This window comes from Rattus norvegicus, chromosome 5 (assembly GCF_036323735.1).
Source record: "Rattus norvegicus strain BN/NHsdMcwi chromosome 5, GRCr8, whole genome shotgun sequence".
Taxonomy (NCBI): Eukaryota; Metazoa; Chordata; class Mammalia; order Rodentia; family Muridae; genus Rattus; species Rattus norvegicus.
In genome coordinates this window covers 135,999,262-136,012,080 of record NC_086023.1, presented here as the reverse complement: position 1 = coordinate 136,012,080, position 12,819 = coordinate 135,999,262, and the positions used below count along the sequence as shown (strand labels likewise).

The following is a 12,819-nucleotide window of genomic DNA, read 5'->3' as shown; positions in this document are numbered from 1 at the left end:
CTGGCTCTCAGCTAGAACTGCAAATGGGACCGAGTCTAAAGCATTTGCATGTGGTTTCTCTACGCGGCCTGGGCCTCTTCATCACTCGGGAGCCTTGGGGTACTTTGACTTCCTACATGGCAGCTTAGGTCTCCAAAGCAAAATGTTCTAGTCAACAAGCCGGAACACTGAGGAGAAGGGTGACACTAAAGATCAAGCTCTTTCTCTACCACTGAGATCCAGCCTGGCCTGCATTACCTTTTCCAACTGAGCTTTAAAAGTCACTTAATGTCACTTGCAGTACTCTATTGATCAAGGCATTGTGAACCCACTCGGATTCAAGGCGAGAGGACATATATCCCTTGTGATGGGAGGAGTGGCTCGATCACATGCTAAAGGAGCATGTGGGAGAGAGACGGGGATTCAGCCATTCTTAGAAACCCCACGCGCCCCACAGAAAGCAGCCTTCCATTTCTACCTCTTGCTCATTTCAAGTCATTAGACCTGACCCGCTGCAAGGCACAGTGGTCCCAAAATGTCCTCTGTCCTGGAAAACTCTGTGTAAGAAAGGATTGAGGGAGGGTGAGGATAGAGGCTTCTACACCAGAACTATGCAAGGCACCAAACCCAAGAAAGCAAAGGATGCTTCCTAAGGGAGGGATTTTGAAGGAAGTACTAGTCACCTACTGGCAAATTACCACAAAACTTAATGGCTCAAAACATTTATTAGGATCAGTGAGAAGGCTCAGCAGGTAAAGGCTTTTGCCACACAAGCTATAGGACCTGAGTTCTAACCCCAGTACCCAGATAAAGGTGGAAGGAGGGGTTGCCCTCTCACCTACACACAATGAAAAAAAAACAAAAAAACAAAAACAAAAACCAACTGTCTATTTCTGTGGGTCATCAGTTCCAGAACAACAGAGCTGTGTTATCTTGGGTAGCTCTGTCTACTAGCTCTGCTTCTCTCCTGAGGCTAGAGAGAAAAATGTCACCAAAGGCTACAGTCATCTGATGTCTGACTGGACTGCAGGATGTTTCCAGACTGCAGGATGTTTCCAAGATCACTTCTTCCAGGAATCCTCAGCTTCTCAGCACTTCTCTGAAGGCTGCTTTGATCTCCCTCCAACAAGTCAATTGACTGCCCACAAACGTGTGATCCGATCCGAGAAAGAGGCCAGGGGAAGCCACAGCACCTTCCCTACACACCAGCTCACCACTCTAAACTATTCTAGGCCCAGGTCAATGCTGGGAGTGACAGTGCATACCTGTAATTCCAGAGACTGAGCCAGGAATACCTGGAATTAGAGGGCGCCTGAGCTTTGAGACCATATCTTTAGCTAAGAAGAAAGGAAGGCAGAGAGGGAAAGAGACAGGAAGGGCCGGATAGAGAGAGGGGCAGAGGAGGAAGCAAGCAAGCAAGAAAATGACCCAGCATAGTTCACACTCCTATATTTTTGGTTGTGAGCCTAGCCTTCATTGGCTGACTCGTCTCTCCAGTCTAGCCCAGCCCATACTCAAGGGAGATCGTGCTCTAAAAGCTCTCCTTAAAGACAAAAGTATCAGAAGAACCCATAGGCACACTTTAAAGGCCCCACAGAAGCTATACTGCGGTAATAATAAGAAACCTCGAGGAAATCTACTGTCTGACAAGAGCTTTATTTATTCTTCACATAGCTATATGATAGCCATGCATTGATTAATGATGGGTATACATTCTGAGAAATGCATCCTTAGACATTTTTTTGGTCATGTGAACACCATAGAGTGCACTTAAACTACACTGTCACTAGGCAATGTAACCTCACGGGACAACTCTGGTATGTAGCCAGCCGGTTGCTAATTGTGGTGTGTGCCTATAGATACAACTCCCATTTTACAGATGAGGAATCCGAGGCACAGACACATTAAGTGGCCTCTCTAAGGTTGCCTGCTTGGCAATAAACGTTAAGATTTTTCTCGAGCAGTCTTGACACCGGTCCTCTGCTCCTCCGCCTCCCCTCCCCCATCACTCACACTCTGGGGATTGACCTGTCAGGGGCAGAAAGTGAAAGAAACATCCTGCAGGCTGTACCAGGATTTCTGGGTAATTTGCTTCCAATGAAGAGGACTTCAACCACGAACCGAAAACGCAGAGAGGGACCTGAAGAGCGCATTTGCGCAGTGTGTCTGTGCCCCCTGGAAAATCGCTCTTTTTGCTTCCTGGGCGAGGACCCCCTCCCCAGCTCGCACCGCCCAGGCCATCTCCCATTCCTTTTCCTCTCTACCGCTGCTCGTGACCCTGCATAAATCCCTCATCATCCACGTTTCTCAGAGCACCCACACCTCGCGGCTGTCGGCTCGCGTCCCGGCCTATTCCTGCACCCACTAATGCCCACGCCGCCCTCAGCACGTGCACGCCCTGCGCCCCTGGCACGCCTTCCTCCCCACCGGGTGTCTGACAGCCGGACAGCGGGATCTGCACAGCAAGTGAAATTCCCGTCGGATCGATAAAGCCGAAGCGCTGGCGGCGACGGGTCGATGGTTTTATCTGTCTCGGCCCCGCCGCGCCCGGCGCGCTGACAGTCGGACCGGCCGGCAAAGGCGTTCAAGGGCAGCCGCACCCGCCGCCCCCTCCTCACGCGCGCCCCCTCCCTGCGGCCGCTGCGTCCACCGGACTGCGGACTGGACCAGCCCCGCCGCCGCCCCTGTGATTTATCTGGATTTTTAATTGGAAAAAATTTGCGAATTAATTGATTTCAGGAACTTGCCAATTAACATTGTAATTGGGTGCGTGATAAATTCCCAAGGAGCGTGTCAGCTCCCTCCGGGCTGACGGGCAGCGTGAGCGAGGGTCCCCAGCCTGGTTGCCCTTGCCCCGCCCTGTGCTGGCTCTGGGACGAGCCCAAGGATGGGCAAAGGAGGTTGGGGAAAGACAGAAGCACCTGAGCTCCTGAGATTCATCCACCCCACCCACCCCACCACCGGACCACCCCACCATCAGTATCCTGAATAGATGGACGGATAAGGAAACTCAGTCCCACATGAGGCGGGAGCCCAAAAGTGAGCCTCCCGTTTCGGGATGGATTCGGAATTCGTGACCTGTGGCCAAGTCCTCCTCCCTCTCAGCTCCCCAGCCCTCTGGGTCATCCATGCCGAATTCCTGTCTGGGCTTGGCTCCTCTCCTTTGTTTCCTATGCTGGCTCCTCCCCTCTTCTCTCAACCTCGCCCCCACACCCCATATTACCTTTTCCCTATCTTGTCGCCTCCTCAGCCTAGCCCACCCTCAGCCTGTGGGTGCCGCTGCCTGGCTAGCTTCCCAGGTGGTTCTACTTCTGGAACTTTCTAGACGGAGCTCTTCCGCCTTCTACCTCCAACTGCCCAACACCCTGCGTCAGGTCCTCTGTATGTTCTCTCTACACACCTGTGGGCACACACAAGCAGCAAGGACCTAAGCAAAGGAGGCTGGTTTTCACTAGCACAGGCTTGACACACGTGCATGCAATGCACAAACTCTCCATTCCCACACAGCTCCATTCTTTCTCTCTCTCTCCCTCTCTCTCTCTCTCTCTCTCTCTCTCTCTCTCTCTCTCTCTCTCTCTCTCTCTCTCTCTCTGAAAGAACCCACCTTTCCAGAGAGGAACACTCTGGTACCATGAGCAACCAAGTCGCCACAGGAAAAGCTCACCAGTTTCCTGTTCCAAGTTACTCCCACACCCCTCCTTCACCTCACCTGATTCTCTTTCCCCATCCAGAACCTTAACAAGGGCTCCCTTGGACCCAAGGACTTGGCTACGCAGAACAAAGCACAACACTGGGCCAAACACAAAGTCAGAAGGGTCTCACCCCCATCAAGAGGATAGCCCACGTGTCAGTGAAACATTGTGCCATTGTGAAGAGTGGGCTGTGAGCAGAAATGGAGGCAAACCAAGGGTCTAGGGAACCACTGATGGGGCTGCTCTAGGACAACCGCTGAAAGTGGGGGATGCAGAAGAGTGGATTAAGAGGAAGGAGAAGCCAAAGGACTTACCTAGGGTACCTTCTAGGAGAAAGCGTTTTGATTTGGATGGTTGTGGATGTGTTAGAGAGGTAATGTCCACAGTCAGAGAGAAGAAGCAACAGGTAGGGCTCTGGGTGAGCTGAGGCCAAGATACTTCTGGGATGGCTTCAGGCTACGGGCTAGCTGTATGTGTATAGAGAGATAGATAGGACATAAATGGGGGCTCAAGGTGGCAGGGCTCTGAGACCTCTCTGTGGCCCCTAGACAGGAGTTTCCACCCACTGAGAAGAACAGCCCTGGGCATGGAACATTCACAGGCTTACCTGGTGGGACCTGAGCTCAGAGATCTCCTCTATGAAGCTGGCCTCTGGGCTGGGAGACAGCCTCCTCTGGGAAGAGCTTTAAAAGAACTGGAAAAAAAAAATCTAAAGGGAGAGTAGGTAGCTCCTAAGGAGAGGCGGGGTGTAGAGATGGCAGTGCCCCCACCCCTACTTAAGCCTTATTTAAGGCCGGCCTCGGTGTTTGGTTGGGTAATGAACTAGATAAACAATTCCCCAAATAGATTAAAACGAAGTGTAACTTACAAAGGCGGCCGGTGATGATGGTTTATTCCCGGGCAGTGCACCATTTCTTTATTTCCAAGGATAATTCAGTGTAAATCACCTTAATTAAAAGTGTCAGCCCAGCCCATGAATATTGTACTTAGGAACGCGTTTCCTGGGTCCCAGTTATAATTTAAAACCCATGGATCACTAGGCAGCGAGTGACTGAGCAGGGAAGGAAATGGTTGGGGGCGGGCTGTGGAAACAGAGAGGGGATGGGAAGGCAGCGCTGATGCCTTTGCTGGGCTGCCTACAGCTCAGGACCTAGACCTCTCTCCTCCAGGGCGAGCCGGGCACCAGACTCTCAGGCTCCGGAAAACCAAGTGTTAAAGGTGTTAAAGGGGTTGATAGGAGAGAGGGATGGAGAGGGTACTGCTCAGAGCCAGGGCAGGAGGCTGAGGCTGAGCTAGCCCTGTGCAAGTAAGCAAAGGGGAGAGCTTTGGCTATGGAGGATGGGAAGATGGGCTTGCCAGAGCACAGGCTGGACATCCTGACCCCAAATGACCCCATCCTACTTACTGGCAAAGGAGATGAGTCCAGGATTGGCAAGACCCTGCCCCAAAGCTGCACAGCAAGCAAGAAGAAAAGAAATCCAATGTTCTGCAAAAGAGCCTGAGTCCTACATTACTTTCAAGAGGGAGCATTAAATAAACAAAACCAAACGAACAAAGGACCCTGGAACTCCAAACCCTCTATGGACTGTGTGACCACAGAGGTGTCACTTGGTCTTGTCCGTCAACTTTGTAAAGTTTTGGGTGAAATTACATTCGCAAGGCCTCTGTCTCTGTCGTATGCAGTGGGTATATAATAAATTCTTCATTACTTCAGTTTCTGATCTCACCTAATACAGCCCCAATAGATAATAGCCATGAGCTAGCCCAGGGTCAAATGTGACGACAGGGTGGAGAACAGGCAGCTCACTTTGTAGGCAGAATGTTTGCTCACTGAGTGAATGAAGAAGTTAAGAAATGATAAAAGTTATGAACTCACAAGCCAGTTACTCCTCGAGGGCACCTCAGCGCCCCCCAACCCCCGTATACCCAGTGCCTACATCAGAGCCAGACGTAGACAGACTGCTAACAGACTCACTGGAATTGATGGAACCTTTACTGGCAGCCCTTTCTAGTCTGTGCTGTTTCTGCTGTATGAACAGACCTGTGGCTCTATTCTGATTCTCAGACATGGCCCTTGTGCCGTGGGCACTGGTGGCCTTTGCACACTGCCATGTGTGTGTGATTCCTTAACTGTCTACATCAGGAGGTGTGTATGTGTCTGGGTATGGCAGCCTTTAGAGGAGTCTCTCTATCTCTGCACGTGTTCATGTGGGCTTTTGTACACGACCGATTCCTCGTCCAGTCTGCATGGCTGCTGTGCATTTGCCTTTATGGCCATGTCTCTAGGAGTGACCCTGTGGCCCTGTGCATCTGTATGCGGTTCTGAGTCTCTGGGTGTGACTGCCTGCATCTATGTGCCTGTTGGTAGGACGATAGTCTGTGTCTGTGCCTTGAGACCAGGGCTTCTCAGCCTCCGTGCTATTAACATGTTGGGTCCTATAATTCTCTGTGGGGGGCTGTCTGGGATTGTATAGGTTGTGAAACACCATCCACCCACTAGATGCCACTAGCAATCTCCTTTCCACACCCAGTTTGAACAATCAGAAATCAATCAAAACTATCGCTAGGGGCTTAGAATGTAGCTTACTGGTTGAACATTTGTCTAGCCTATGTTAGGTGCGTATGTATGTATGTATGTATGTATGTATATACATACATATATGTATATGTATGTTCAGACATTGCCAAGTGTCCCCTGGATGTGCACATATCCCTTATCCCACTGGCAGTCACTCTTTTAACCATGTCTGCATTTGCTTTTGCTTGCACATCATGTGTTTCTGTTTGGCCTAATGGGTGCCTGTGCACATATACATGTATTCCTCATGCATATGTTAAGTCCTTATCTGCTCCCCGTGTATTCTGTTTTAAATGTATCTGTGTCGTTTCATGCTTTCTGGCTTTGTGTCTGAATGTGGTCTACATGTGTGCATTGTATGTGTGTCTGTATGGAGAGCCTATGAAAATGAGCTATGTCTGCCTCTGTGCATGCATCAGCAACTCTTCTGCATGCATGTATTTGTGTGCGTGCATGTACGTCCATGGATGCACACGTGCCAGAGCACAGATGCAGCGGTTAGAGTGGAGGCAGCGGGCAGGACCGGGCAGGAACAGGGATATTAATGTTTCTGAAGTGGATCTGATTTGATACGTCTTGTTCCATTGTCAGCATCTGTTTAGTGGGATTTGTAATACTCGGTGGCTCTGGGTCACTCATGCTTAGCGTGGGATGTGGCCTTGCATACCAATTTTGTTATTAAACACAGTCCTTGCCTCCCCCACAACCCATCCATCACCTCCCACCCCAGCCCCCGCCTGCTCCGAACTGCCCACCATATTTCAGGGCCCAGCTCCCTCCTGCCTGCCACCCGATGCCGGAGGGCCCGGGGCTGACAAATTGAATCAGGGGGAGATCATTCCTAACCTAACACAGTTTGCAGCGTGTTGGAGGAAGAATTGAGTCATGTCAGCCCCATCACCCCGATCCCGTAGGAACTAAGAGTAGGCTAAGAACAGAGTGCTGAGGAGGGAGCCCCAGGACAGAGAGAATCTTCAGGGCTGATTCTAGCTAGGTAAAGCCCCTTTCTTCCCATGCTCTGCCTGGCTGGCACCTGTGTCCCCTCCCAGGGGCCAGCGTGGTCCTTGGCACCTGGTGGAAGCTGAGCTAGGTCTAGGTCACTGGGTTAAGTCTACTGAGCAGAACTAGACTGAGCTGGCTGACTACACTGTGCTTGCAAATGTCTTCTCTTGGGCTTAGCTTGCTAATCTACCCTCATTCATGAGACCTGGGCACCAGGTGGAATAGTCACCCTGTTCTCTTTCTTTCTTGGCAGCAAAAATTCCCTTCTGAAGGATGCCATGGCTCCGGGCACCCCCAAGGTAGGTGGCCAATTATTTTTTCCCTCTTGCCCATTCCAACGTAGGCCTACCAAGGTGTGACTCCTCCTGAGAAGAAGATGCTCCCCATGGATCCCACTGCTGCCAGTGTTTGCACATCAGCCTAGTACCTAGGACGGCTTGGTGTGTTGGAGTGCGACTGGGGGTGCAACATCCATCTGTGTAAAAGATTTTCTGACTTTGTCTAGTAGGAGAGGGATGAGAGCCAAAAGTGGCTCAGGGTGTGGGCAACACGGACACTCAGGCTGGGGAGACTCAAAGGAGGAAGGAGGGCTGTAAACAGTGAAAGAGAGTGTGGAGCTCTATACAGACAGAAGGCAAGAAGCCAGTGCGCTCGCGAGCTCGCTCGCGCGCTCTCTCTCTCTCTCTCTCTCTCTTTCTGTGTGTGTGTGTGTGCGTGCGTGTGTGCATGTGTGTGTGTGTGTGTGTGTGCGCGCGCGCGCTCGCGCGCGCGCGCGCGCACAGACATGTGCACTTTATAAAGAACCAGAGAAGATGTTGGTCCATCCATGAAGGAAGCTCGAGCAGATCATATGGAGAAAGAGGAAGAGGAAGTAGCTCCTCTTTGCCCGTTGACATGACTTCCCACAAGGAGCAGGAGGGAGAGGAAGAGGTGCTCACTGGATTCCTGGCCTCCTCCCTCTGCATAAGGCTGCCCCCTTTCTCCGAAGTCCTCACACTACTCCCTGGTGTGTGTCATGGTGACTGAGAAGCAGGTGTTAAACCCTGGGGAAACAGAATTAGTGAGTGGGTGTGTCGGGGAGATGAGGACAGATGCCAAGAACCCCTCAGGGACCTCTGTACTTTTGATCAAGATAAAGTGAGGGAGTTAGGGGTGTCACAGGAGACCATACATTCCAGTTCTCTGAGGAAAAATGCTTTCAAAATGTCTGGGCCACCAGCAGCCCAGTAGGGAAAGGGGTGTGAAGGGGCCCATATATTTGAAAGCCCTAAAGTGACCTTTGAGAGGGTCATTTTGGGAAAAGACCAGTGACAAGTATCACCTTCATGACTTTGGCCAACCATCCCTTGGGCCTTTAAAGGGAGAGAAGGCAAACTATTGACCTTCTTTCAAAACTTGCAAGTTAAAGCTAACTTCTAAAGGAGGAACAGAGAGCCCAGCCCACCCTGGGTTTTTGCAGCCCTGGAAGAGAGAAGGATGGGGAACCAGGCAACTGTGGATCGGAGGAGGCAGGAAGCCACACAGGCCTCGCTTGGCCCAGACTACCATGTCTAATGGTGAAGTAATGAAGGTCACCACCAAGCTTCTAGGGCAGCCTCTACCTGAGTCTGAATGGTGGGGCTGAGGCCCCAGGAACCAGAAGCGCTTGTGTTCTAAGGACCAACCCTGGCAGGCGCGCTCCTCATGCATACCTGCCTCATACACGTGTCCCAGAGGTCAGAATGTGTATCCAGCAAGTCTTAAGCACGGACACATTCCTACAACCTCTCACACTGCCATACCGATCACAGGATGCAGAAAAAAGGACCACTGCTCACCCGCTTCCAGATACAAGCCCCAAAGCTGAGCAGTCTCTGCCTTCCCCTTGGCCTTGACCTCAGCTTTAGGGAGGAAGCGGGTCACATGAGAGAGGTAGGAAGCAGAGGGTTGAAACTAAGCGAGAGTCTAAGAGGACAGGCAGGGAGGAGGGAGGGAGGGAGGGAGGAGAAGGAGAGGGCGAGGGGCCCTTAGACAAGATTGATGGCCTCGTTGCCATTAAGAAAAAAATTAGCCGGTGGCGGCTATCATATTAAAGGGTGAAGAAGCCGTGAATTATTTTCTTAAAGATCTTATCGCTTACAATGATAATTTTACCTTCCAAAAGGCCACTTTTAATGAGGCGAAGAGCCAGGCAAAAAGTCATGATTTAATGCCAGGATTTTTTTTTTTCAAAACACATTTTACTGCTTTTTGGTCCATGTTTAAAAAGCGCCAGTGACCTTTTTTTATTCCGCTTGCCCCAGGTGTAATGCTGAGGCCTCTCAGGGCTTCTAACCTAGAGAAAGCCAGAGACAGAGAAAAGCTTTGTTACTGTTGGGGCCCCACACACTGTGACACACTGTTCTCTTTTCCCAACATCTTCCTTGGAATTGGGAAAGAACATTGCCTGATGTCTTTCTGGCTAGGCTTGCCACCCCCCAGGCCTCCCATGAGGCTTGTGTCAGTGAAGAAGTCCCATTTGGAGCCAATCCCACCCCAGGCCCTCTGCAACCGCTTCTCTCCTCCAGCTCCTGGGCTGTAGATGCCTCAGGACCTCCAGGCTCATCCGCAGCTGGGGAACCAGACCCCCTCACTTCCTAAGGTCCTTGCCGAGGATGGACAACATGGCCACCACATTCGGGTCACATCCTAAGGTCCAGTCAGAGATGAAGGATAAATGACCGCTCCATCCTCCCCAAATTGCTTTCTTTGGGCTGTCACTGGCGATTTGGCATGGTTCTCAGGCTGGGGAGGACTCCTAGAGAATTGAGTGCTTCCGACTTAGAGCCCTACAGGCTGAAGAAGGGAGGGGGGATGGATTGTTTTTAGGCCTCTGAGCCCCCTCCCCCCTGTTTGCAGCTGAACAGGCCTTGGCAAGAGCTGGCTCTTGGGCTGCACATGCCGTGTGGTGTTTAGAAGCGTGGTGCTCACACACAATTTAAAGTAGACAGTTTATTAATCTAAACCGCAGGCGTATGTAGAAGAGGCCATCCGGGATTGACGGAGGGGGATTAGTTTTGCTGGAGGTTTTTGCTGGGGTCATCACCACAGCGCAGGCCTAAATGGACCCAGCATACCTCCCCGGCTTTACGCTGGAAACTCATACATACTATTTAATTTACTGTCTCCATAGTGGGGCTGCCATCGGCCTATATTAGGGGCAGGCAAGGTGGCAGGTATGTGGCTTTACCCCCAGTACTTCACGTGGGTCCCAGAGTATACGCTCTTGAAGGAAGAACAAAGCACATCCAGTTCAATCTCCTGAGAGTGGGTTAGCAGCCCCTCCTTACAGAGGGAGAGCTCAGCAGGAGCGAGGGTCTAGCCAGGTGCTGTGGTGTACGTCTGTAAACTCAGCATGTGAGAGGCTGTGATAGGAGGATCTTAGCAGCCCCTCCTTACAGAGGGAGAGCTCAGCAGGAGCGAGGGTCTAGCCAGGTGCTGTGGTGTACGTCTGTAAACTCAGCATGTGAGAGGCTGTGATAGGAGGATCTTAGCAGCCCCTCCTTACAGAGGGAGAGCTCAGCAGGAGCGAGGGTCTAGCCAGGTGCTGTGGTGTACGTCTGTAAACTCAGCATGTGAGAGGCTGTGATAGGAGGATCTCTGGGGGTTCCAGGCCAGGCTGGGCTAAGGGTGAGACACTGTCACAAACGAAATAAACGACCAAGGGTCTATACATAGACCTAAGTCCACCCATCCTCTCTCACAACCGGACTTCTGTGCTTGACCATGTCACTCCAGGATTTTAGAGTAGTCCTCTGCCCCCCTGCCTCCTTCTGTCTGGCTTCTAAAACTGCCTGGGGACTGAGAGCTCCTGGGTACAGAATGCAGCTCTCACCTGGTCTGGGGCCATGTGTTTTCTTCTTCCAGTCCCTCCTGTTGTCTGCTTCCATCAAGAGGGAAGGAGACTCTCCAACCGCTTCCCCACACTCCTCTGCCACCGAGGACCTGCACCACTCAGACAGATACCAGGTGAGGAGGGTGTGGCCGGAGGCTGAAGTAACCTCATCCGGGTGGGAGATTCACACCTGTTGGTGATGCTAACTCCTGAAGATGCTGGAGCTGTGTTTGATGCCTTCTGTGTCCAGTGCCCCTCAACTAACAGTCGTCAGGGAATGGGCCTTATTAAGCAGATGGATTTTAGGGTGAGGTGCCAGGTTCTTTGGTGTTCTGCTGGGTCTGAGCACCTCTGAAGCATCCTGTTTATTGCAGAGTAGCTCATGGGATTCTTGTCTTACGAGGGCCTGGAAAGCATAGGCCAGAATCACTGAAGATTTCTGTCCTCAAAAGCCAGATTCCTGGAGCCAAAATAAGCACTCATTCCTGCCAATCCTTGAGATCAGGCCCAGGGAGAGAAGCAGACAGATATTGCCTTTGGGGATCGTAGTCAAGTAGGAAGGAAATAAACCTGCTGTCTTAAAAGATCAGAGCAGGAAGGGAACCAGAGTAACTGTACATGGCGTTTCTCTGAGTAGAAAGGTGAGGGACCTTCCGCCAGGAGCCTTGGTCTGGGAAAGAGAACCCTGCTTTCGAGAACCCGCTCAGGTGACAGAGAACAAGAGCCTGCTCCTGGGACCATTTGCTTAAGTGGCATTGGGGTTTCCCAGGTAGCCCCTGTCTGAGAGGCAAAAGAACCCTGACCTCACGTGGAAGGGCAGAACAGTAGGGACCGATAACCTGGGTGGACAGCCAGGATCCCTGTTGACATCCAGGCTGGAACTAAGGAAAGGTGTCTTCTCAGACTTCCCTCCCAGAGGACAGCCTGGCACTGGGATGCCAGGCTTCCAGAGTGGAGTGCCAATCACAGCTGGAGGCTGGAAATGTGACTCACTGGTAGAGCACTTAGCAAAGATCTATCTATCCAGCACCATTCAGAAAAAGAAAACAAAATTTTCTAGGTCTCAGAGTAAGCTAGACCCCATCCTCCACTGGCATCTCCTTCTGTATGGAGTGAAAAGGCACAGCCCAAGGGACTGGAGAGATGGCTCAGTGGTTAAGAGCACCAGCTACATTTCCAGAGGACCCTGGGCTTCCAACCATCTAGAATCCCAGTCTTAAGGGATTCAACATCCTCCTCTGGCCTCTGTGGGCTCCACACACATGTGGGGCACATGCATACATATATTCATACACACCACATGTATATAAAACACCAATACACATAAAAAGGAATAATAATGAAAGATATGTAAACAATAAGATGCAAATCCCAGAGTGCCAGGGCTGGGGAGAAATCCATGCATTTGTGGACACTGGTTTGTTTTTAAATTGTGCAAGGTGTGTACGTGTGTGTGCATGTACCCAGGGAGGACATCGAACCTCCTGCAGGTGGAGTTACAAGGGGTTGTGAGAAGACAGACATGAGTGCTAGGAACAATCTTGGGTCCTCTGGAAGTAGTATTCTTTGCTGAGCCATCTCTCCAGTCCTATGAACCCTGTTTTGAGAGAGACACCCAGTCAGCCCCTGGAACACTGCACTGATCAGACAGCCAGGTTGGAGGTGGAAACATGACTGACTCTAGGGACTTGTAAGGTGACAAAACCCTGTCCCAC

At 51.3% G+C, this 12,819-nt stretch overlaps 1 protein-coding gene and 1 long non-coding RNA gene across 4 annotated transcripts in view; one reads left to right on the top strand and one right to left on the bottom strand.

Annotated features, from left to right (window-relative positions):
• The window catches only part of Rnf220 (ring finger protein 220), a 222,279-nt gene that overhangs the window by 185,937 nt on the left and 23,523 nt on the right, over positions 1-12,819 (top strand). For all 3 annotated transcript variants that reach the window (XM_017593798.3, XM_017593797.3, XM_063288245.1), the window contains exons 4-5: positions 7,505-7,550; positions 11,137-11,238. In XM_017593798.3, the coding sequence (XP_017449287.1) occupies positions 7,505-7,550; positions 11,137-11,238 (148 nt within the window). The remainder of the gene's footprint in view (positions 1-7,504; positions 7,551-11,136; positions 11,239-12,819) is intronic.
• On the bottom strand, positions 9,416-11,221 carry LOC134486974 (uncharacterized). Its single transcript, XR_010066595.1, has 2 exons — positions 11,105-11,221; positions 9,416-9,565 (listed from the first exon to the last, which is right to left on the bottom strand). It is a non-coding gene; the product is annotated as an uncharacterized LOC134486974 (long non-coding RNA).